Source organism: Strongylocentrotus purpuratus, unplaced genomic scaffold, assembly GCF_000002235.5.
Source record: "Strongylocentrotus purpuratus isolate Spur 01 unplaced genomic scaffold, Spur_5.0 spur5_scaffold_4, whole genome shotgun sequence".
NCBI lineage: Eukaryota > Metazoa > Echinodermata > Echinoidea > Camarodonta > Strongylocentrotidae > Strongylocentrotus > Strongylocentrotus purpuratus.
This window is the reverse complement of record NW_022145610.1, coordinates 21,154,768-21,179,845: the sequence shown is the minus strand read 5'-3', so window position 1 is coordinate 21,179,845 and position 25,078 is coordinate 21,154,768. Positions and strand designations below refer to the sequence as shown.

At 37.2% G+C, this 25,078-nt stretch overlaps 2 protein-coding genes across 2 annotated transcripts; both read right to left on the bottom strand.

Moving 5' to 3' along the window:
- Positions 1-7,209: 7,209 nt before the first annotated feature.
- Positions 7,210-8,229, bottom strand: LOC578557 (nociceptin receptor-like). The gene has a single exon (XM_778718.2). It carries the CDS (start codon positions 8,227-8,229, stop codon positions 7,210-7,212), a length of 1,020 nt encoding a protein of 339 aa, XP_783811.2.
- An 8,275-nt stretch (positions 8,230-16,504) lies between these two features.
- LOC578496 (venom protease-like) lies at positions 16,505-24,478 on the bottom strand. The gene is made up of 5 exons (XM_030997229.1): positions 24,415-24,478; positions 23,491-23,615; positions 19,731-19,836; positions 18,611-18,808; positions 16,505-16,872 (listed from the first exon to the last, which is right to left on the bottom strand). Exons 1-5 carry the CDS (start codon positions 24,476-24,478, stop codon positions 16,505-16,507), a joined length of 861 nt encoding a protein of 286 aa, XP_030853089.1.
- Positions 24,479-25,078: the final 600 nt, after the last annotated feature.

Genomic DNA, 25,078 nt, shown 5'->3' with positions numbered 1-25,078 from the left:
GAATTTTAGGATACTAAATATCAAAAGGTGCGTAAAACTTGATACCAAGGAATTTGTATGCGTTCCAATGATCTGATTATTGTAATCCCGACAAAGACTTCGCCTTCGCAATGTTTGCCTCGTTTTAATTTCTGAAGCATACTGCATCAATTTTACAGTAAAACATAAACCGTTTTTCAAAAAGAAAATAAGCGTATTATTTTAGTTCACTTTAGTTTTTACATGGCTATCAAAAAACACTTCAAGTCAGTACTAAATTCTAAAATTATATCTAAAAGGTTATAGGGCTATGTATCACTTGATGTGCCCTAAATGTATTGACATTTCATTTAAATCTGTTATATAATTTACATGATGATCACGATTAAAGCTAGATCACTGCAATCATGTTGGACTGGAACCAGTGATGTCGCATGTCTATATGCAGGCAGTTCCAATTCACGAGACCGCTTTAAGCAACTTTGAACTTCCATAGAATTTGTACACGCGACTCAGTCCAATGCCATGGTCATTAATATCAGGCCACGACCCCCTACTCCACTACTAGGGAAGGATGTGAGCTGATATCGGGATTTGGCATATCGTTGGTCTTACGTTGTTACAAGCAGCACTGTACAGTTCCCCAGTTGTCATGTTGACAATTGCACAGAGATTTCCTTCATAGCCTGGCTCACTCACCGCCCAATCTAAAAAAAAAATCGGGGGAAAGAGACTAAGTCTTCACGACTCTTAAAAATTAGACTTGCATTTCATTTCAAATTCAAATTTGTTAAAAATCCATTTCTACATACAAATTAGGCCTATATGTAAATCACATTAACAAACGGTAACCATTAAAAGAAATACTTTCAAGTAAACTGTACCATTAAACGTGACACCGGTAACATTTAGTGAAAAACTGTGAAAAATAAAAGTAAGGGAAAGAACTCAGCCTTTAATTACACTTATAATAGGTTACATGGAAGTGCCTCATTCCGTTCTCTCTGCTTAGCGACATTGCACAAAAGTTTGAGAAATGTCATAATAAAATAGATTACAAATCATTTTTTTTTTTTTTTTTATGTTGAAAAAATATTTTGTTCTCGACAGCGCCCATCCTGAAATGGATTTAAAAAACGGCCAGCTGCATGTTTTTGAATTCCAATCAAACATGAAATGAAGAAAACTTGTTTCAGTACTTACTCATATTTGAGGGTACATGACCACTTCGATCGATTTCGCATACCCACGTGACATTCCCAAGATCATAGCGACAGTTGACCCAGGGATCACTTCCGTTGTAAGTTTGGATGAGATTTGCTGATTCAGAGGAACTTTCCAGAAAGAGAAGAGAAGGGCTCCTGGTGCTACCATCATCTAATTGTTTAGAAGGCAGATTTATGCAGGAATCTCGTGCATCCTCCCAGGCTCTACCTACAGAGATACGGATGCATTTGGTCCCTAGATATCGCCATCCGGTAGGGCAGATCTCTCCAGCATCTAATAGAGAATGCATATATTGTACATATACAGTAGGCTTGCGGGTGCACCATGTGAGAGAGAGGGAGGATTGAGGAGACCTGGAAAGGACTCTCAGTAATCTTTTTTGAGGGTGTGTAGTCCTGAAAAGGACTGTTTAGTATAGTCTTGAAAAAGACCGTTGGTTATCTTTCTTATAGTTCTAAGGAGAACTATAGCGCTTGGAGAGGATGAGTGGCGGAAGTGGCTTGACGTTTCGAACAGGTTGACTATCCATAGTCAGGAGTGGAGAATAGCTGGCGTGCGTGAGCTTAATATACTGTACATGTGTAGATATAGAACGGCACCAGTCAATCATTTCGATGGCATGGGTAAGCATTTAATCGGTGCCACCATTACCTGACGACTCCAAGACAGGAGTATGATTCTGAGCTTTTCGATCATAGCCTGGATAAAGGACGGGGCATAGTATAAAGAGCTACAATTGATCCGAATCGATCGCAGGTCCTCCAATCATGATCACAATTTTTAATCTCCTACACACGGTTGCGATTGATTTTCTTTTAAATACCTTCTTATTTCCATTTAAATAATCAAGTAATATAACATAAACAAGTATATTCACTTGCCAAAATCAATATATGCAAAATCATATAAAATGTTACAATAACTTCACAGTAAAATGAATTATAAACTATTGGTGAAATCAACATAACATTTTACCGGCATGGATTACATTAAATAATGTAAGTTATTACTTAACATATATATATATATATATATATATGATAGGAGGAAAATGGAAGAAAGGGCGTTGTTTCGCTTTAATTGTTGATTCCTTACAGTGTTTGCACAGTGGTCCAGTAAAGTCTTAATCACAATCACATGAGAATCCTTACACTTCAATATTTCCCATAGCGAGAACAGTGTCACGTTGTACCTCTTATCGTTGGCGGGAACGTTGTGGGTGGGGCGGTAGCGTCAACTCAGTACCAAGGAATATAAATTGCTGTTGGATTGGTTCCTTACCGTGTTTGCAGCGTGAGCCAGCGTAATCTAACCCGCAGTGGCACGAAAAGCCATCCAAGGTTTCTTCGCATGTTCCTCCATTGGAGCAGGGTGCGGACATGCAAGCTGCGAGGCGGTGAAAAACAACATGTAAGCATAATAATAAAAATGTAAGCAGAAACCTATCAATTCTACGTGTGTATAGAGTGTGAATAAAAATCATAAATGCGATGTTCTGCAATGAGAGCATGACAAATAGCTTTAGTATGTCGATCTGTTTTTGTTACTATTCTGTGAGTAAAAATGTAAACCCAACACGATCGAAAAGTCTTTCAGAAAATCTATCGTTTCAGGGAATTTCAACAGCTATGTGCTGGTTATACGTCACCTAGGCCATCAAAATGTGCGAATGTGACAATGATACGTATATCATGTAATCTGAGTATGATTGTTATAAGCAAAAAGGATATTGGAATAGTCCTCAAGTTGATTAATTTCTCCTATTTTTTTGCTTCCACACCAATGAAGATTTAGCAAGGGTGATCATCGTCCTTTAAGAAAGCATCTTACTATTTGCCGAAAATGCCCCCAAAGCCCAGTTGTCTCCTATCGGGGAATTTGAACAGCCAAATGCCTGTAATGATCTGCCATCCCCTCTCTTTTCTTATGCTAGCATTTAGAGTATATACATACCAGGCAAGGCACAATACAAATGTATTAAGTCTTTTGTAGAAGGCGATAGGTTCTCAACCAGAGATCTACCAGCGTGAAGGTATTTCGTAACCAGGGGAACTGTTTCGCCTGTCGTCGGTGATATAACAGATGAACATTTCACCTCCGGTAGAATAATGGGAGAGATATATTCTCCATCGATTCCTGCCGAAAAAAATTATTAATGCTCTCAGTTCAAAGTATAACATTCTAAGATGCAATCATATTAAACAAATAGGCATATTACATCTGTATTGCAGCTTATTCAACATTCTGTCATCTACAAATTTGTAATAAAACAAATTGAGAACAAACATGCTTATAACTATGACCAGATTATTATCTTTGGTCACATACTTTTAATAGTTATCGAATATAAAAACAGAAATCATGTTGAAAATATTCAAGACTAGGCTAATGCCTGAATTATCAGAGCAGTACAAGGCGGAAAATAATTCACATGATATACATTTACAAAAATATAAAGATGAGCTTACAAATGAAAAAATACATTGAACGTGTCATTTAGAATCGCTAGTACTGGTACTTGGTACACTGGTTCAACTAAAGAATATTCTATACTATATATATATATATATATATATATATATATTATAGTTTAATTAGTATACATACATTTTTTAAAAGTCACAGTTCGATTAATACAAAAAAAAAAGAAGACTTCCAACATTAACAAAATGAAAGAACAAAGGAAATATATTTGACAAATGAACATAATCAGTGGTACCTAAATATGTCCTGTCATTATCCATGACATAAACAAAAATATAAGGTGAAAAATTAATAAATGAACCTACAGAATCCTTTGCACACATGGCGTCATTGGCCTGTCCTATGGCTGTATCAGCGATTTATATGGTTTTCGACACACCATATGAAAATTTCTTTGATGAAAACAGCAAACACAAACTGTGAATTGCACTATTTGCATGCACAGACTTGAAAGCAGGAAATAACGAAATCGAAATAACGCCTCTTGTGCTACGAGCATTAGCTAAGAATATCATATCAATCACAAAGTAATAACCTGATAACCTACCTTCAAGCGAGGGGTGTGTAAAAATCATCACGATAATGAAGAACCTTTCCTATAAGAAGAAATTCAGAATACCATGATTCATATTAAACGGGAAAAAATAATTACTTTGTGTATAACTAAACTGTCATTAAAATCCTTGAGTCAATTACCTTCAGGCAGGTGGAAAGTGGTAGCATATCAAGATAAAAACTCCCAGGCACACGATGCTGCCATGGGAGGGGCATGCAGGCTCCTTAGAATATTAAAAATATCGTTATTGGGACTAACAGGACGAAAGTCACAGTAAACAAGGGCGGTGCATGAGGAGGTCTATTTGTACTTTCCAATGTTATTTTATTAGCATAATTTTATTATAAAAACACAGGTTTAGTGCTGAAAATTATCAAAATTTAGAAACAAAAAAAGAAGCCAGCCCCTGGAGGGAAATCGTCCCCACAAACCTATAAAGACTATCTATGGCTGAACAAGAATCAGATGAAAATGTAGCAGAGAAATTATTCATTGGAGAAAAAGTTCGAAGGAAAACGATTGTAAGAACTCATCGACACTCCTATTTATACGAAATACATGTATACACCATGCCGACCATACTTACCATGCTGTATGTAATTGAAGAGCGTTTATGTGACAAAACTCGCTCCGACGGCATTGATTGTCAACTGGTAAAGCGTTAAATAGATCGGACACTCAATATTGCACTCGAATATGACGTTTCAGATAAAGCGCTAAATTAGGGTGTGACGTCTATTATTGCCACGCTCGATCGTGTGAGATAAATGAAACAATTAAAGCGCCGTCTTTTAATTTAGAAATAGGTTTCGTAAATAGGTTACGATTGTCCAATTGAAAAGAAAGAGGGTCACGTCGGCCTATATTTTGAATGTTTTAATAGCCAGTGACCATTAGTGAATGAGGTTAATGGGAATACAATATAAACACACCAAACAACCATTTTATATAGAGAAGAGCATATATAGTGTGTGTGTGTGTGTGGGTGTGTGTGTGCGTGCGTGCGTTTCTTGGTTGATAAATGGATGTGTGGGGTGGGGTGTGATGCGCATGTCCTGTTGTATGTGTATACGTGATTATTGTGACATCTCTCTCTAAAACTCATTACTTCAAAACTACGTTCCCCCCCCCCCCCCCCCCCCCCACTCCGGGGTCGGAATGACCGCATGCGTGTTACCAAAATGTCCGGTAAAGGGGTACTTTTCACGCACCAAAGTCCGGCTCGTACATACACAAAATTGACTTTACACACCGGACTTAGGGGGTGTTTTCAAAAGGAGGGAACACGCATATGCGTACCCTAAGTAACACTGAGTGGGGGGGGGGGGGAGGGGGGCCGGGACTACGTCAAGTATTAAACTTCTTGTCCATTTCTCTCTCTCTCTCTCTCTCTCTCTCTCTCTTTCTGACTGGCTTTGTATTATTCCGTCTCTGTGTGATATTAATTTAAAGATGAACACATTATTTGAATCGGCTCTGTTTGAATTAATTTTAGATTGATTTGTGTTTAATTTACATTTTAAGTTACAATTCAACCGTTCATCTGATGATTTGTTTTTTGTATATCTAGACATCACAAGAGAACACAATTCTTTACATCACAATGACTGATGATGTTAATAATGAAGAAAACATTAACATGTTTATTTTCATCGACTGAGAAAATATATCTGTACGGCTAAATCATTCACAGTACCTAGCTGCTTAACTAAGAGATCTCCGATGGATCGACTACATCGAGTAAAGTTAGAATATATATATATATGCTCGATAAAATAAGCAACTGTCCAGGGTAACCGTCCAGAAACGACACCCTGTCTTGTATATATCACTAGCAGATATCTTAGACAATGCAGGGAGAAGACAAGATAGAATTTATTTATTCAAGGAAAAAAATAAATGGCGTATCAGGACAATGGCCCCCTGGACAATGATACCCCGAAAAATTACCCCAAAGGACAACCCCCTGAGGACAATTACGCCCGGCAAATTACCTCTCCCCCCCCCCCCCTGTTCATTAAAGGGGGGGGGGAAGAATTGTCCTCAAGAGAAGGGCGGTGGTCCTCGGGGGTAATTTTCAGGGGGGGGGGGAGTAATTGTCCTCGGGGTAAATATTCAGGGGGTAGTAGTTCTCGTGGGTGGTTGTTCTTAGGGGGTAATTTTCCAGGGGTGATTGTCCAGGGGACAATTGTCTACCAGTTTATAGTATCTCTCCAACGTATCCACGAGATACCTATGCAAGAACACGATAGCATGAGTGACATGTGGACGTGTCTCCCAGACTATAGAGACAAGAAAACGTACCTGTTATATATCTGGGGACTCTCTTTGAATTAAAAAACAGCTATGCTCCCTGAACATGCTGAACCTCCAACCGGACAATTACCCAAAGGAACATTTCCCCTGAACAACGGCCTCTCCCCTGGGACAACTTCTATCCCTTGGTCATGCCAGTTTCGGGATACTATTATAACACGAGCATATCCGGTGTGATTATTATAATATCTGGTTCTTATATTTCCTAATAGATTAGTTGAGGTTAGTTGTACAGAGCGTTAGTGCATACAAGAGGTAGCTGCGAAGTCACAGTACTTGTCCCATGGAAACATTAAATCTGTCAAGTATTGTTTCTTGAGTAATTGACCCGCAAATCAAAGGGACGCAGTTCATGATAGAGGAGCAATTATCTGAACGGTTGGCTTTTGAAAAATGATGGAGGAAAGAGTGTACGAAATTCTTCCATTGATGGTTTGATTTTATTGCCCATAGTGAACCATGAAACATTAATATAGTCACAAACACAGCATATCAGGAAATGGTGAATTTGCCACAAATAGTTCAGGATAGATGGGACTGTATGCTTATCTATGTACTACAAGGAATATTTGTGTTCGGCGAACCATGCTACGAAAAGTCTTCAGTCAAGTAAAAAACGATTCACCATATCAACCTATCAGGTCTAGTCATCCTTGATCGAGTTGACGACAGCAGAGGATGTTCTTGAAGACCCCTTGAAAGTTAGGATGCTTCAGTCCATAGATGATCGGATTTCCAACACTGTTCGCCAGTAAGATTATGTAGCTATAGAGTGTGGCTACGCTCGTACCGGGGATGACTAAGTTCACGCTGTGCACTAGGAAACAGAGAATAAGCACACAGACAACGATGAAGAGATTCTTGGTGATTTCGACCTCCATTTTGTTGATGGCTTGGATCTTTGGTGGTCGACGACCTCGAGGCACGGACGAAGTCTCATTTTGATAACCATGTATAGTGCTTGATCTACTGATTTCAATAATGCCAATCATGTTCTGGATCTGCCTGTTGTGTCGCACAACATGTCGCAGAATAAGTATGTAGAATATCACGTTTAGAACAAGGGCGGTTACAAGTAAAATTGCCTGGAATATAACGGAATAGAAGTGATACGAGTTCGTATCTAAAAAAGAGCATAGACCGTAGTATTCGGAATACCCTAGTGTCCCGACGCCGAGTACAGGGGGTACTACCATGAACGCGACCGAGAGGATCCAGGTGAGCACCGCCACTGTGGCGATTTTCTTTGGAGTGTGAATCCCCTGGTAGGCACGAACAGATCTCGTGATGACGAACCAGCGGACGACAGCAATGGCGACTAAGGTAAACCCACTAGAACAGAGACAGGTAAACATGACACCTGCTACAGTTGCGCAGACTGCCTCGTGAAGAGGGTATCGTCCTGTTTGACTTAGGAGACCCAAGCTCAGGAACGGCTGGAGGGAACAGGTGACAAGATCAGCGAAAGCGAGGTTGACGACCAAGATGTTGGTCACCGTACGAAGCTTCTTGGCGACGATGACGGATATGATGACGAGGCCATTACCAAACAGTCCGATTATCGTCAAAGCAATCAAGACTGATGCAACAATAGCGCGATGGTGAAAAGGTATCACAGGGGTTTCTGTGCTATTTCCAGGGTATGTTTGAAAGCCCGTCAGATCCATTCCTGTAATCGTCTAGTTATCAAAATCAAATTGCGAAGAATTTTACACAATCCTTAAGAAGTAGTATAGTATTGATCTAAATAAATTATGAACAGAAATTACTGTTTTTTCCGGCTTCCCTTAAAACTGGAGATGAATATTTCACCTAGGCAATGAAATATCAGTTCGGTTTTACTTCGACATGCACACTCTTTCTACTAAATATTGCTGACAGCAACATTACTTCAATGTCGTAATTTGACAGCTCGGTAAACAGAACATCATTTTAGGTGAACAGAATACTCTTCCGTTAATCATCTAGAGATTCACGCACCAGACAATATCGATATGAAATGCAACTCCATAGTGTTTAACCGTCGACAAGAAAAGAGGAAGGTGTTGCCATGGTAACCACTGAATTTAACGATACGTTTGCTCAATTGGTCTTTCAAAGCTTCTTATACCTCGATTCGTAAGTGATGTTTTGCTGACATTACCGCCATTAAGGCAATAGGTTTGACATATAATGTTTGCCTCAGGCTTATTTTAACAATCAATTCCAGTAATATTACAATGTGATCGGTGATGGCATCAGTTTCCGCAAAATTGCCATGGCAACATACCAACTGAACATGTACAAGGTCAGTAATGAATAGTTTTTAAAAAGAGCATTTTTTCTATCAGATATTCGTTCAAGAATAAATATCCAGGTCGCCTAATTACATATCAATTTCTACATGGTTTGCATGTGTTGCTGCTAATAATTATGTTCGTCTTCAAAGGCTAATTATTATTTCGGTTGAATGATTGATTTTTGTTGGAAAAAATCCACGCACTTCCCTTTTTACTTCTTTTCTTACTTCTCATCTTTTTTGTATATTATTATTCATTTTTTCTTTTTCTTTTTCTTCTTCTTCTTATATAATTGGTTGTGTTTTTTTTTGTTTTGTTAACGTTACTTACCAAAATGAATATATTATAAAATACTCGGAAGACCAGACTTTATCAAAAACCATAGGATTTCTTAGGGGAGGGGGGGGGGGGCAATTTTTTTTTTTTTTTTTTTTTTTTTGTTATGGTCGAGAAAATTTGAAAATCGCGCCGGCCGAAAATTCGCTCAGGGGGGGGGGGGGGGGGGGGGGGGGTAGTGAGCACATTTTTTGTTGGCCCTCAAAAATGTGAAAAATCCCACCCCTGGATCTGTCACTGTTTAGTGACGTAAAAGTGAGTGAGAAATTTGAATTTGAATTAAAACAAAAATCTCAATCAAATACTATTCTATCCTGTACTAGTGCGAGCTTTCAGTTAATTCGTGACGAAATTTTGGTTTACACTTCGTTAAAAAAAAATGTATATAATATTGTGAGCAATTAAATAAATCAAATTCCCCTGGGGGTAAGCATCGTGACTGGAATAGCGTAATAGACTAATATCGATCTTTTTTTCCCTTTGGTAATAAAATACACTGTTGGTCATAATGGTGGAATAATTATTTTTACCCCAATTTATGGAATGATTTTGACAATGATTTATTCCTAATAGATCTAGATAATAGTATTTTGTTTGCCTCTTGTTGATCATGTTCATTAGGTTTTGTGGGTATTTTTAGTTTTTAATCAATACATATGAAATTTGACATCGTTGAATGACCTCATGTCCAACTCATCCGCTGTGATTGACGCCACGTTTCCGGATAATTGTATTCACCACTGCAGCGAGGAATATCTATTTCAGTAGAGCTGACATGCTTTGTAGGCTACTGACAGTTATTAATATGCCCGGCCTGAAGAAATTTTTTGATCAAAATCGTCACGCACTGGATTGCCAAGCAGAGGCAAAGATAAAACAAGAAAAAACATGTTAAAACAAAAATGAATTAAAAAAGAAAGAAGTCTTAATGCAAATTGCTCCTGTTATTCAACGCCTTTTTAAGTGGTCATAAACAAGATTACAAAACATCATAGTATAAGTGTACTCGAGGCACGCCAATTGAGTTTCAATACATTACAATACAATGCAATACTATAGTATTAATGACTGCTTTGAGAGAAATAGTTGTTTTTAGACGTTCAGGGGAAGGTTAGAATTGTGCTATTACTCGAGGCGTGCCGAGGGCAATAGCCCAATTGTAACCTTCCCGAGAGCGTATAAAAACAACTATTTCTCGAATATTAAAGCAGTCATTAATACTTTTATATGCCGAAAAAAAACACTAAAAAAAAATAAATAAAAAAATAAAAACTTTTGTCGAAGATGGGATTCGATCTCTTGCGTTCAAAAGGTGTTGTAACTAAAATCACCGCCTTAAACCGCTCGGCTATCGCGCTCTGTTACCATACGTAGCAGTTTTTTCTTATATATACATTAAAATGTATTGAAAACGGCTTTGCGTGGTGGATGCTTTGCGGCTGCTCCATTAAACAGGCCCTTCTTTTACTTTTGCAATGCATATTGGCACGAATTTAGATCAAGATCTATCGGCAGATGTTGTTTTTTTGTTTTTGGAAGTTTATTTTCGTCTTCATGTCAACAATGCAAGATAAAATTGTCGGTAAGATCGATCGAGATTCAATTACAACTTCTTTGATAATTTGTTATGTAAAAGCGCTGTGTAACAACAGTTAGTTTGTAAGAGCGCTATAGAAATGACTTTATTGTATTGTATTGTATTTTATATACCAATATATTTCAATACAGTATTGAAATTACCGACCAATTCTTCGCACACGTACGGTATCCTCGATCGCTCAGACCATTTTTAACATGTAAACCTATGGGGTAACCATGGAGACTGAACTATTTTCCCAATAACCATGGTTACTGGGATTATAGAACTGTTTTAACCATGGTTACTGGGAATTTTACAGAAAAAGTTGAAGTTTATGAATGCAATTTCGACCAATCAGATGGTTGGATTTCTTAAGTGAGGTATATAAAATACAATACAATACAATAAAGTCATTTCTATAGCGCTCTTACAAACTAACTGTTGTTACACAGCGCTTTTACATAACAAATTATCAAAGAAGTTGTTGATCATGGTCAAAGAGGAGAGTTTTGAGACATGTTCGGAAGACATCCAGCGAAGGTGAAAAACGAATAAAACGGGGGGGGGGGGGGTTGTAATATAAGTTTTTTTTTTCTCTCTCCCTAAATCCACCGAAGGATGTGTTAAATGAAATCATGTTCCTCCATCAGGAAAGAATGTAATTGAAAAATGGTTTAAAAACATTTGTGTCCACGTATACTGGGTCAAATGAAAGTAGGCCTTTTGTACCAGCAATATAACAGGTCAAATTCAAAACGAAAGTTTGTGGACATAGTTGAGTTTAACTCACACACACACTCTCACTGTTTCCTCTCTCTCCCCTTTTCCCTCAAAACTCCACTATCTCTCTCTCTCTCTCTCTCCTTATTTTTCTCTAAACCCTTATTTTGTTATTCTGTTTTCACATTTTTAGGGGGCGGGAGCTGCAGCCCCAAGCCTCCTCCTCCTCTAGTAAGCCCTCAATAACAAGCAAAAACAACTGAATACGTGAAAGTTCATGCTCAAAACACATAATGAGTAACCCTCGAGATTATAATAGACTCGCCTGTTCGTTGTCAGTGTGTTTATCACACGATTACTCTACTGAGTCGAAGGGGCTAGGTCACTGAACTCTAACATGTAGTGTTAGAGTTCAGTGGTTTAGGTCAGGCAGGTGATAGAGAAGGAGTGGAAACTCTTGTAATTTATTCAAACTCATGCGTGAGTTCCAAATCGTAACACTGGGATGCGTAAAATTCCACTTGGCTTTGAGTTCCATGCTCCGAGCCGCTCTTCCACTGCGGGGAATTTCGAAGGCCAGGCACCAATTTCACATTTATTAAATTACCGGCAAAATTTCAGTGTAAATTATAAACTTTATATGGGGATTGTATTGGGAACAGTGCACCAAACAATTTTTCAAATAGATCCTGACATGTTCGCATGTTTTAATGTCCTGTCATTTGATCCATGATTTACAATCTTCGATAACTTTTAATGCCTATCTGCACAAGTTTGGCCAGAAGAGATTAAACCTCCCTGCATCATGGTCACTGACAGGTGGTTATCTCATGAAATCAGCTCTCAATTAACAAAAGAAAAGGGGGACAATGGGGACTAATGGTCACCGATAAGGCATTGCTTGCTATATAGAGAGCGCAAGTAGCTATAAATAGTGCAGTGGGGCTTTAAGTTTGCTAATGCGTACTTTCGCGTGCTTCTTGTATTTTTGCAGTTAAAAAAAGGATGAAATTACAAAAGTTTGTGTTCGCTTGTTTAAGTCATTACACATTCAACAATTGATGGGAAATAATTGAAAGGGACAACGAACATTTGCTGAAATACCATTTTCTGATGTGGGAATTCTAAATCCTGATATTTCATGCGCTCTTTTATCTCACCACCTGGTCAACAGTTGCAGATTAGCGCATAACTTTTCGGCGGCTTGGAGCATAGGGTCACATTAGAGCGGCTTGATTCCACTCATTCTCTATCACCTCCCTAATTAGGTACGGCCTGTGATCATAATATACGGGGGAGAGGGGGTGTTTCCCAAAGACTAAGATCAAATTAAGTTGGACTTTACTATGGCAGGCCATTTATGCCACTGTTTGCTCTCGACATTTACTGGCATCGGTCTCTCAAGAGACGTGCAAATAAAATCATGGTCACAAATCTTCAGAATTCACATATTTGATAATTCATTATTGAAGGAAAAAATATTATCTAAAAATCATAATAGTGAGAGCAATCAGTGGCATTAATGGCCTGCCATAGTTAAGTCCAACTTGAAGTCGATCTTCGTCTTTGAGAAACACCCCCAGGTCATTGCACAATATCTCCTTTTCTTATTCTTCTGTTTCTCCTTTCATCATGTTTTCTTCTTCCCTTTCTTTCAGCATAATTATGATAACCATTATCAGCATCATCATCGTCATCACCGTCGTCATCATCATCACCCCAACCCACCAACGTGCTCACAGGCAAACATGCCCAACCACAAATGCAAACAGACAACCTCTCTCTCTCTCTCTCTCTCTCTTTCTCTCTCTTTCTCTCTCTCTCTCTCTCTCTCTCTCTTTATTTCATAATAATTCACAATGAGCCATACAAAACGAGACGTTTGTTCAGATCATTCTGTGTATTTATTCATGTATTACCAAAAGAAAATCGGTGGGTAACCAACTTTAATTCCACAAAGAGCTACGTGATAATGCACTGTAAAAAAGAATTTGTTCATTGGTAATTTTTACGTATTTTTTCCATGTAGAATTTACTTGAAAACATTAGTTTTGCCACTTACGCACTAAATTTAAGTCTTGCTAACTCAAACTTTCAATTTAGTAGAACATACGTGGAATATTTAAGTAAAATCAAATACATAAGAACTTTAAGTAATTTCAGCTTGTATTAATTTAGTAATGTTAACTCAAAATCAGAAATTATACGTATTACTCAAACAATTTATGTTGATTATTCTTATCTTTTTAAAGTAAGGACCGATGCAGTGCGTAATAGAAATATTTACATAATTTATGAATATTCATTGAGACCAAATTAAACTCTTTTTTAAATAAAACAATTCTTTTTTGTGGTTGAATGAAAAGTTAAGGACTTTAAAACATTTACTAATTCATTTAACATGGCTAAGCAAAGACAAGACAATTTTTAATTGTTACCCAGTTCAAAACAAATCAAAACTTGATATTTCAGGAAATTGTCAACCAATTTTCCTTTTAGGATGCTACGATCAAGTATATATAAAATTTGGAGCCTTTCAATATGTGTCGAATTGAAGCGTATGTAATAGTTTGTGATGGTGGTAGATATATATATACGGTTAAATCTTAAATAGAAGTAGTGTTAGTAGTGGGTACCAAATCGTGCAATATTTAATCCTATCATAGCTTTTTTTAAATTATCTAAAATGATTACAATACTTTAATTATTTACGTTAATGTAACTCGATTTAACTGAGTAAAAATTTATTCAGCAAAATAAGTAAATTCTACTTAAGATGCCGTAAGTTATAGTTACTTAATAAAAATAAGGCAATTCTTTTCCTCAATTTTATTGAGTTATTTCGACTATTATTTTTTTACAGTGTGTGCTTATAGTGAAGGAAACTAGAAATCATAATTACAACACTTGGAGATCGAGAGTTACAAAACATTGGGAATAGAATATATCTGAATGCTAGATACAAAGAGATATTTTACCTCAGTTTTTCAGGTTTTTATAATTCAAATATTTTGCATCCAAAACCAAAGACGAGAAAAATATTGTAACGTATATATTATGTCCTTTTGATAAAAAAAAATGTCCGTCTGTAGATAATTGATGTTGACGCTCTCCAGCGAACATTGTCTCAATGATACATTGATTATTTTACTACCTGGCATCCTTTAAACACAAAACACTCTGAAGGGCATAATCTAAGCGATCTGATCATTGTGAATTAACGATGAAATATTTTTGTAATACTAAATCATTTTTAAACCATACTTTGTTTGCAAGAGGAATACGCAAAATTAGTGACAAAATTATATGAAAATGGACTTGCTTTTTTTTTAAATCGCTAAAGATAGAATTGGTTTGTCTTGTACAGATTATTTTTTCTTTCGGAGGGTAATATAGGAATGTGGAAAAAGGGGCAGTATTCTAGACTATCCGTGTACTTTACAAGTAAAAATCACTTGCTGTGGATAAGCAGTTGCCAGTTGACAGAAATCGTCAAAGACCTAAATAATTCCTTGATTGATTTGATTGAAGGATTTTATTGATAATTATCCATTTTCGCAGTCCAAGGACTGAATTGCTATGGTTACAACAGTTTACAATGTATAAACATGATAACAGCAATTATACAATAATTATTAAAACAGTCTAGGCAATCAACATTGAAATTCAAATAAAAGTGATCAAATGACAATATTAATGGCAATTATCATTAAGTTCGATCAATAAGCAATGCTAATCTTAACTAAAACATTCTAAAACGAATATGAAATTAACATTAAAACCATTACTATAACGAATGTGGCATGCCGAAGGGTTGATTTTGTGTCATTGGTAGAAAATATTGGAAATATTGGAATTGAATTGCATAATGGAATAAGAAATAAAGTTAATAACATTGCAAATTCGCGAAGAATATTAAAATTTGTTGATAATAAAAAATAAAAAAACAACGAACATATATTATAATGGCTAAAATACTCATTGATCGGTGTGAATTCATTCATATTCAAGTATTCATCGTTATTTAAAATTCAATGCTATTAATATTAATTTTAATTCACAATTAAATATGAAATAATTGAAAATTGATTACAAAATTAAATGATTCATTAACGCCTATTGCACAATTACTGGCAAAGAATCCCCACAAAGATTTTTATGCATTTCACTCTATTATTACTGCATATCAAAGGTATTTTGTCAGTTTGAAATTGATTATGGTCTTGATTATAATAATGAAGTTGATCAAATATTAATGATACCATGGAATGTTACAATCGACTGAAGGTTGAGAGTGGCATTATAAGATTGTCAAATAATTGTTTAAAATGCATTGGAAAAAGGGAAACGAAAGATTGAACATTTGGTAAAACAGTGGATAAAACACTTATTTATTCTTGTTGTGCCCCTATGCTTCTACGTTTTGGATAGAAGTTTTACAAAAATGTTTTCTATTATCAACTTTATATTTGGTATAATCCAAACAATACCTTGGATACTAACATCTGTAATTTCATAATTTTGTTGGATAAACAATTTATGTTTTAGTGCAAAATTATGTCTGTCACACCTGACATTACATTTTCTCTCGGCTTTTAAGATATTATTATGCGGTAAAAGAGTATATATCTAAACGGAACAAAATTCATCAAGCTCATTTTAAAAAGTGACATAGAATATCAGAATGTTCAAAATAATGCATTACACAGCATGTGTATTACAGGTACGTAAGAATTTCTACCATTAATTTCTAAAAAAAAGTCTTAGTTTTTTTTTAATGCGTTTGTTTCTTTTTACATATTCGCTATCTTGCAAACATGTCAACAATAATCAAATTGTTCATTTATACATGTATGAATGTAATCAGAAGATGATATTTTAAGGCTTGCCCTTTGTTTCATTCAATAAAATATTTTTTATATAAAGAAAGTCTTTGATATTGCGTGTAATCATTTGGTTTTGTCTCTGCATTTTACAAGAAAATGATATATTTTGTTGTGGTTAAATCATGATAAATGTATGTATTTTCTACTCATTAATGATTCCCTCAATCCAGTCAACATAGTGTGAGACTCTGGTGTAGACACCATAGGTTTCACCACATCTGGCGCCATAGCTCACGATCCCGATCTGCCTGTATTTTTCTAGCCGTTGCACGACCAAGGGGTCACCTGAATCGCCTTGGCATGCATCATGCATCCCGTTCTCTGATCCCGCACAAAATTCAGTAGTCGTTTCCATAGCTATCCCTTTCTTGTTCATCACTCTGCGACATGAACTATCTAGAACCGGTGGTATCATGATTTCCATAAGAGCAAACGAGTTCTGTCCGTTGAAGCTGGTACGACCCCACCCTGTGACGAAAGCCATCCTCCGAGGATTCACGTACCAATTAGCTAGATATGAAAATATTTGAGTACATAAAGGCAGAAGGGGGGTGAAGAACACAAGAAGACAAAAATAGTAATAGTAATAGACCTACAAATAATAATCATGCACAGAGAAAGCGAGGAACCAACATGAACTCTTGTATAAGTTTGGCGAATCATCGACGTTAATTGCGTACTGCTCATAGATCTCATGTAAAACCATAATATCGTTCGTCCTTTAAACTTCGAGTAAACCTATAGTTTACGAAACCAGGAGTGCATCGATCCGAAGGGCCCTTAACAAGATAATCTCGAAGTTTAAAGCTTATCTGCCGTAGTTTACAGGAGGGATTAGACCGCCCTGCAAGGTCACTGGACAGGTGGTTATCTCATCAACTCAGCTCTCAGTTAACATAAGAAAAAGAGGATCATGGGGGACCAATGGTCACCGATTAGGCATTGTTTGTTATATAGAGGGCGCAAGTAGCTACAAGTAGTGCAGTGGGCCTTTGAAACCGCAAGCTAGACTTATTTTACGGAGTTGTGTGAACCTAGCTAAAGATAGATAGATAGAGATGGAGAGACAGACAGTTAGCGAGGGTGGGAGAGAGAGAAGGTGAGAGAGAGAGAGAGAGAGAGAGAGAAAGAGAGAGAGAGAGGGGGGGGGGAAGGTGGGAGATCGTTTATATTATTTTCGAAAATTATCATAAAAAATAATAACACAATATAAAGATCAAAGAGTTATATACCAATAATAGAACGATAAAACGGTTGGATAGTCCATTTCAGAGCCATTAACCCAACGGCTCTGTTCTTCCATGGAGAGATTAAGAGAAAGAGGGGGCGAGGGTAGGGGAGTGTGACCAAGAAGAGAGATGAATTTCAAATGCTGCATATATTATTAACAATTCATTTCAGCATTATAATGTAAACGTAATCCCACCTTACATAAGAAGATACAGACTACCATTATATAGTTATAGCTCAACAATACTTGTATCTTGAAAGGCAAATTTTATTTTATTTATGTTATTATGTAAATTACCTTGAATATATATTTTTGTATGTGTTTCAAATGAAAATCAAAAAAATCCCTGTGGAGGGAAAAATATGATATATAGTTATATTGTGCATATAATACAGTGCAAGAAATAAACAATACTGATTTCATATGTCTCCTTTATATTTCCTCTTTTTCAGGATCATCCCATCATCCCATCGTCATCAATAAAAGAGAAGATTTATAATAATATTCAGCTATATAAAAGCTGAATGTTATTATTATTATTTGTTAAGGAGGTGGAAATTGAAGGAAAAGAAAATATTGCAGAGTTCGAGCTCCATTGACTTTGAGGAAGGCTTGGGAAATTGTCGCGGCTTATATTATATTAAAGGGATTCTGTACGTCATTGGCAGTCTAGCATGCAAGAGCAAAAATACAATTTAGTTAGCAGTCTTTATGATTCCAACTCTAAAAGTTAAACGCAAGTTCTAATCAAGTTGATAAACCATTGATATTAGCCTGGTTGTGAACACAATTGAAAAGAAATAAATGTCCTAAATACCTGATCATGATATTGTGGAAAATCACTGGTTGTGAGGGAAACTTAAACATATCAGAAATACGTTTGGAACGGTGATAAAAAGTGTAAAAGACATTTAATGGGAGTCTAATTTTACATTAGGAAGCTGTTTAGCTAATATTTAAAAAAAATCAATTTCAACACTCTGTCATATTTCATACGTCAAAATCGTTTTCATATACCTCTGGATTGGTGACTTGGTGGAAGACAGACAGTACGTACGAAGGGATTCAGCCTTGCCTCACGATCCAAACGCAAGAGGGCGATATCATTGTGTTCCCCTCCATCGAGTTTCTTGATGTATTTCGGGTGCGTAATCACTTCGATCACATTGAACTCCTGGGCCCTAAAATGCATATCCCTCAATCTATGTGTCAGTCCTCAAAATATAAATCAAAAGACGGGCAATTCCTTTTGTACAGAGAATTAACGTCGTAAGTAGGTCGGATGAAGACAGCATATTTTTAATAAAAACAAAATATGTATTTAAGAAACTGTTATGTCTTAAAGCGACATTTTTTTTTCAGGCAATGTTTTGTATTTCTGGGAATTTACAAGTAAAAGAGGAGACTTCATTGATAGATGAAAATTAAATACAGGGAGGGAGAGAGATAGATAGAGAGAGAGAGAGAGAGAGAGGGGGGGCGGTCAAGGGTCGAAGGGAAGTTGAAGTTGAACCAAATGAGATGAAAATCCAAAAGAGTCAGGAAGCTCACGTGACGAGAATTGACTAATCACAACTTTGTATCTGTAAAAGCTTTCTAAATTAATTATATGCAATAATTTACAATTGCCATCATTTTAGCTCCCTTTAGAATTGTGACTTCGAATACATTTTGTAATTTCTTTATCTTCAGGGCATAATTTATTTGTTGATATGTACATAGTTATGGGAGATATGTAAAGTACATCTCTTGTTTAAATAAAATCTACATTATGTATTCATGATTTCATGTAAATAAAACCAAATATCTTGACTTTCTAGCTTTGTTTGTGCATTTATTTAGAAAGATAACTTACAGTGTCTTTTGATCATAAATATATCATATAAAATGATTTCGTATTGCAACATTTCTTAATACCAGTTGATACCAAATGATCCAAGATATGACACTCTTTTAAAACATGTATGACAACCTTTCGTTCATAGCTGACTGTTAACATAAATAACAGTTTTCTTAGTGTAACCTCTTTTTCTTTTTTTTCTTACTCACACGGTATATATTAATGAACAAAATTCTTGATGTGTATCGTTGCTGTTGAACAAATACAATACAGTACATTACAATACAATCGACCTACCAAGATAAACAGTTGTTCCATTCTGGCTCAGCGTATTTTCTCCAATGAAACATCGTGCTGCGGTCAAAATCCAGTTCTTGTGAATGAGAGAGCCTCCGCACACAATCTTTGTGACAGTTTTGATAAAGAATTGCAATGAAAAAAAGAAGAAGTCATGATTATTTCACAATGCCATCTATATTACCGCTCGGTATAGTACAATCAACGATCAGTTTTGACATGCATGATGGAGGGGGGAGGGGGGGTCTGCGCACAATTCGTATAGTCTCCAGCCCAGCCCCCCCCCCCCTCTTTCCGTCCTGACTCCTTAAAACAATTCACATACGGAGTAAGTTTTGTATAGTAGGTCCATGATATTAAAAAGGCACTTGCTTTGACATTATTCCCCCAACGACAATGAGCGAGTTCGTAATTGCATACTGCGCATGCGCAAAAATCGGGAACGAACTTTTCCAAAGGTCACATGAACAAAAAGAGAGCTGAGAGAGGAAGTGTTTGTGTGCTGGCCTTTCCGTTGTGAATGATCCCATCAGTCACCGAAAATCATTTCTGAACGTGAGAATCGGTTCTTTATAGTAAACTTTACTTGGAATCTGATCATCGATAAAGACATATCGGCATTTTCGTGATCCAAGCGACCAGGGACTCGGATCCAAGGTACTTTTTACTCTGAATTTTTTTTCCTAACTTCCATAATAATATCAACATAAGCGCGCGTCTAATGGATTATTACTCTTTTTTTATAGTCAATCCAATCTATCTAGTAGGCCTATTAAAGTCCTTTACTAAATAAAGCAAACTATAATTCGCATTTATTTAATCAAGCATTGATTAGGCTGAATAAATTGATTAATTTCATCATGCTTTTAAAGGTATAGACCAGTTTTGGAAACGCCCCCCCCCCTCTTACAAAATGAAATGGAAGCTCTTATTACCAATCATGTGAAAAAAATATGTTTTGACTAATACGTGATGATACAAATTTTGCCGGGAAATCGCCTACAAATCGATATATTTGGTAAATTATCATATCGATCCGGCCTCGATAGATATCGCGAACGCACCTCAACATTGAATATTTGGGCATAGGCCTAAATTTCTGTTGTTTGCGAACTTAGGTTAAAGTATTGCCATCTAAACCTCTGAAGGCAATGTTTAAACAATATTTAATGGATTTTTTCCACCCAAAACCCTCGAACCGCAATCCTACCACTACCGGTCTTTACCTTTAACGGTTATTGAAGACAAAATATTACTTTCATTACATTTTGTTTTAAATTATATTATTGCTTTATTTAGTCAAGCCAATTTATCTAGTAGGCCTATTAAGAAAACGCTGTAAAACTTTTTATATATTCCTCGTGGTGGGAGTCCCCCTTGCGTGTTAAGATAATCAAATTTCACATAGGAGGGACTCCTCGTGATCCTAGTCCCCCCCCCCCCCCCTCCAAGATGTATACGAGACGGCAATTAACCCGTTGATGTTCATCTTCATTTCCCTCCTCTTCAAGACCACTCTGCCACGTGCAGACAGTTACCTAGAGACGTTAAATTAATATTTGCTGTTATAGTTTATTTCTAAAAATCAAATCAAAAGAATCTGATTAAAATACACTATAAAACTGTCTATATATTTCTCGTGGTGCGAGTCCCCCTTGCCCGTTAAGATCATCAAATTTTCCATAGGAGGGGACTTACGCCACGAGAAATATACTCCTCGTGATCCGAGTCCCCCTCTATGAGAAATGTGATAATTTTAACACGTAAGGGGGACTCGGACCACAAGGAATATATAGATAAGTGTATAGTGTTTTGAGGTCATTATATTTGATCATTTTTAAGTTACCGAGAGGTGTTAAATGAATATTTGCTGTATATAGTTTATCACTAACACCAAGAGAATCTGACTAAAAACACCATAAAACTGTCTATAATTCCTTGTGGTGCGAGTCCCCGTTGCGTGTTAAGATCCATAGGAAGGGACTTACACCCCGAGGAATATGCTCCTGATTGATTGATTTTTTTTTCGCCAAGCTTCCAACATACAAGAATAACAGATTAAAATTAAGTCAGCTTGAACAGGATAGCCGACGAAAGCTCGAGAGCCTATTTCCAGTGGGGTACCCGACATACATGTACAAAATGATTACGTTAATGTAGTAATATTCAAAGACAGAAGAGAAAATAGATAATAATGATGATAATAATAATAACAACATTTAACTGATGATAGCAATGATAATAAGTACAAGAAGAAAAAGAAGAAGTGAAGGAGAAGAAGAACATAGGAGGAGGAGGAATGATAAATATGTTATAACGTATGCAAAATAAAAAAGTATGAACCGGTAGAAGAAGAACAAAATCTGTATTTAGGCTATTTCAGCCATATAAAATGTCATTTGCTTCTTTCCTCTGACTCTCAAGTGATAGGTATTCTTGCAATTGCAAATCGAAGGAGCCTCCTAATCCATTTCAACAACTCTTGTAGGAATTTTCGATGAATAAAAAGATAGAAATCACGGCGATCAGTCAGTAAAATATACATTTTAAAGGACGAGCACGCACAAATTTTCACGTAGTCCTAATGAAGATTACGCAGAGCGTGCGAGTAAGCTTTGGAGATAAGTTTATGTGACCTATGACACGTTTACGTCATACGACTCCAGTGGCTATTACGAACTCGCTTATTGCTCGGAGCACCCAGGGGCGTTATTTTTTTCTGCGGCACAGATGGGGTCAGGTGCGTGTTGAGCCTATGGGAAAGTTTAGGGTTAGGGTTAAATCAAGACCACTTAAAAAAAAAAAAACAATCTGTGCCGCAGTGAAAAGAATGACGCCTCCGGGGATGGGGGTCACTCCCGACATAACTGGCTATGCACCCGCGTCCAGAAAAAGCGCCGAAAATGTGTTTATTTTGGTCCGCGGCTGAATTATGAAGGATTCGCGGTCATAAATTACGGCGTGTGGGGCGCGTGACACTTGTTCTGACACCGCGGAACACACTTTTCGGGACAATGTTGCAAGGAAAATTGACTCTAACATAACAACGGGCAACTTAAATCTTAGCCATCAGAGAAAATGTTGGTAATAAAATTAAAGTGGAAATCTCAGGGAATATAAACATTTCCTCTGGAAATAACAAAAATAAATCACCCAAAATTAGTTTTGGCGCACTTTGGTTCCTCCCTGGCCCACTGTGCGGTGGGCCCGGGGATAAATACCGAAATATGATTAGGAATCTCGTAAACAAACACAAAATCCACTGTGCGCCGGTGCTAACTTGCCATTCATTAATATTCTTATCTGCCTGCGTCTTTTCCTTGAATAAGGAAATGGGAAAGAAAAACTCATGTAATTAATCGTCCAAATTTTGAACAATGTTATTATCACATAGTGGTACAAGTCCAAAATAAGTAGCCAGTCACCGTTGGACCCAACACATTTAAGTATCCCCTCGCCGACGAAGTCGGCGGGGAAATAAAACGCTGCCGTCCGTCCGTCCGCAACAAATCTCGTTTCCGTTCGATAAGTAACGTAAGTAATGTTTGACAGATTTTAATGAAAGTCGATGTAAAGGTATATGGTATCAAAACAGAGCCTCTGTTCGATTTCAGAGTATAGCTTATTAAATATGCGAAAACACAAATTATATATGCGAAAATATGTTTTGACATATTTGGACTTGTTATTTGGAGCGTTGACTTGTTGAATTAGTGCTGTCGTTAAATATGCTTGGAAAATAGTCTTTTATCATTCTTACTTCATTTGTGTGTGCATCGTAAAGGGCTGCCTGCCACGGCCAATCCCCCGAACCGGCTTCTGGTTCACTACTAACATTGCGAGACGTCCCCGACGGATGTTTTGACTTTCCACATTCCTCGTAAGCTATGGAATAAGGAAACCATATGAATAATCAAATAAAAGAATGAATCAGGGTTGGCGAGATTTAAATCGCTTTGATAAACATGTGTGTTAACTTTTTCCTACTTTTGCACAGTTTTGCGATATGTACTATATCATTAATTTTGTGTAAAACTTAAGATTTGTTTGTTACTAAACTCTAGCTTAAAGATAATGTTGACTTCTGGTCATGCGATTGTCTTGTGAAGATAACGGTGTGAAATGGATCAGAAAAAGTTGATCTTGTAGCACATAATTATCGGTGTGTATTGCAAGGTTCTGGAATCATCAAAATGATAAGAAATATGGCCATCTTTGTCAAAGTAACAAGCACTGTACACAGAAAGATGTATATAGGACTATACAAACATGTTACATAAGGCCCTCATCAGGCGCGCCGGGGGGGGGGGCAAACATTCTAGGGGGCTCACCTTCCAGGGGCAGTGACGTAACGAGCAAATACGTTTGGAAGGGGGGCAGAAGAAAAATCTGCATCACATTCACCACCGATTGGCGGAGATTCCAGGAAACAGAGCCCCCGTGAGCTCTTTTTTTTTAAGGTATTTAATAACGGTCAGATGAGCATCCAGGGTCCCGCCTTAGGGCCCTTGGTGGGGTCCAGGGGGCAGAGCCCCCGGAAGCTCGGGTGTTTTAGGTATTTAATTATGGTCAGATGAGCATACTGGGGACCGCCTTAGGGCCCTTGGCGGGGTCCGGAGGGCAGAGCCCCCGGAAACCCGGGGGTTTTAGGTATTTAATAACGGTCAGATGAGCATAAGGGGACCGCCCAAAGGGTCCTTGGTGGGGTTCAGGGGCGGAGCCCCCATAAGCTCTGGGATTTTAGGCATGTAATTACGGTAAGATGAGCATATTTTGTGACATTGGCAGGTCACTTATTTTTTCTCTCTCTCTTTCTTTCTTTTTCTCTTTAAAAAACTTTTTCAAAAAGTGAGGGGGGCTCGAGCCCCCGAGCCCGGCCGTTCTGCAGACCCTGACATACAGTCTTATTAATAAGCATATTTTTCGCCCGACTGTAAATTTGGGAATTTCTAATTTCCAACAAACGCATAAAAAGTTATGACTTCTTACAAAAAAATTGAGAAAAAATACCGGAAAATCATGTCATTTCAGCAACATTTGTAAATCACTGGTATCGAATAAAAATTAACCCCCCCCCCCGTCAGTACGCCAGCGTTCAGGGGCTCATGAGCTTCTCACCCCTACAGGGGCGGCCGAGCGAATTCCAAAGTGGGGGGGCACCAACAAAAAAGGGCACTTTCTGGAAAAAAAGGGGCACCTACAGTGGGAAATCTCGAAGCGAAAATATACAATTTGTTAGACATTGGTATATACCCCTACATTGTGATTACATTATCAGGGATGATTTCAATATTTGTTTCTCTTCATACATATATATCGCTTAAGCATCATACTTTACAGTTGGGTGT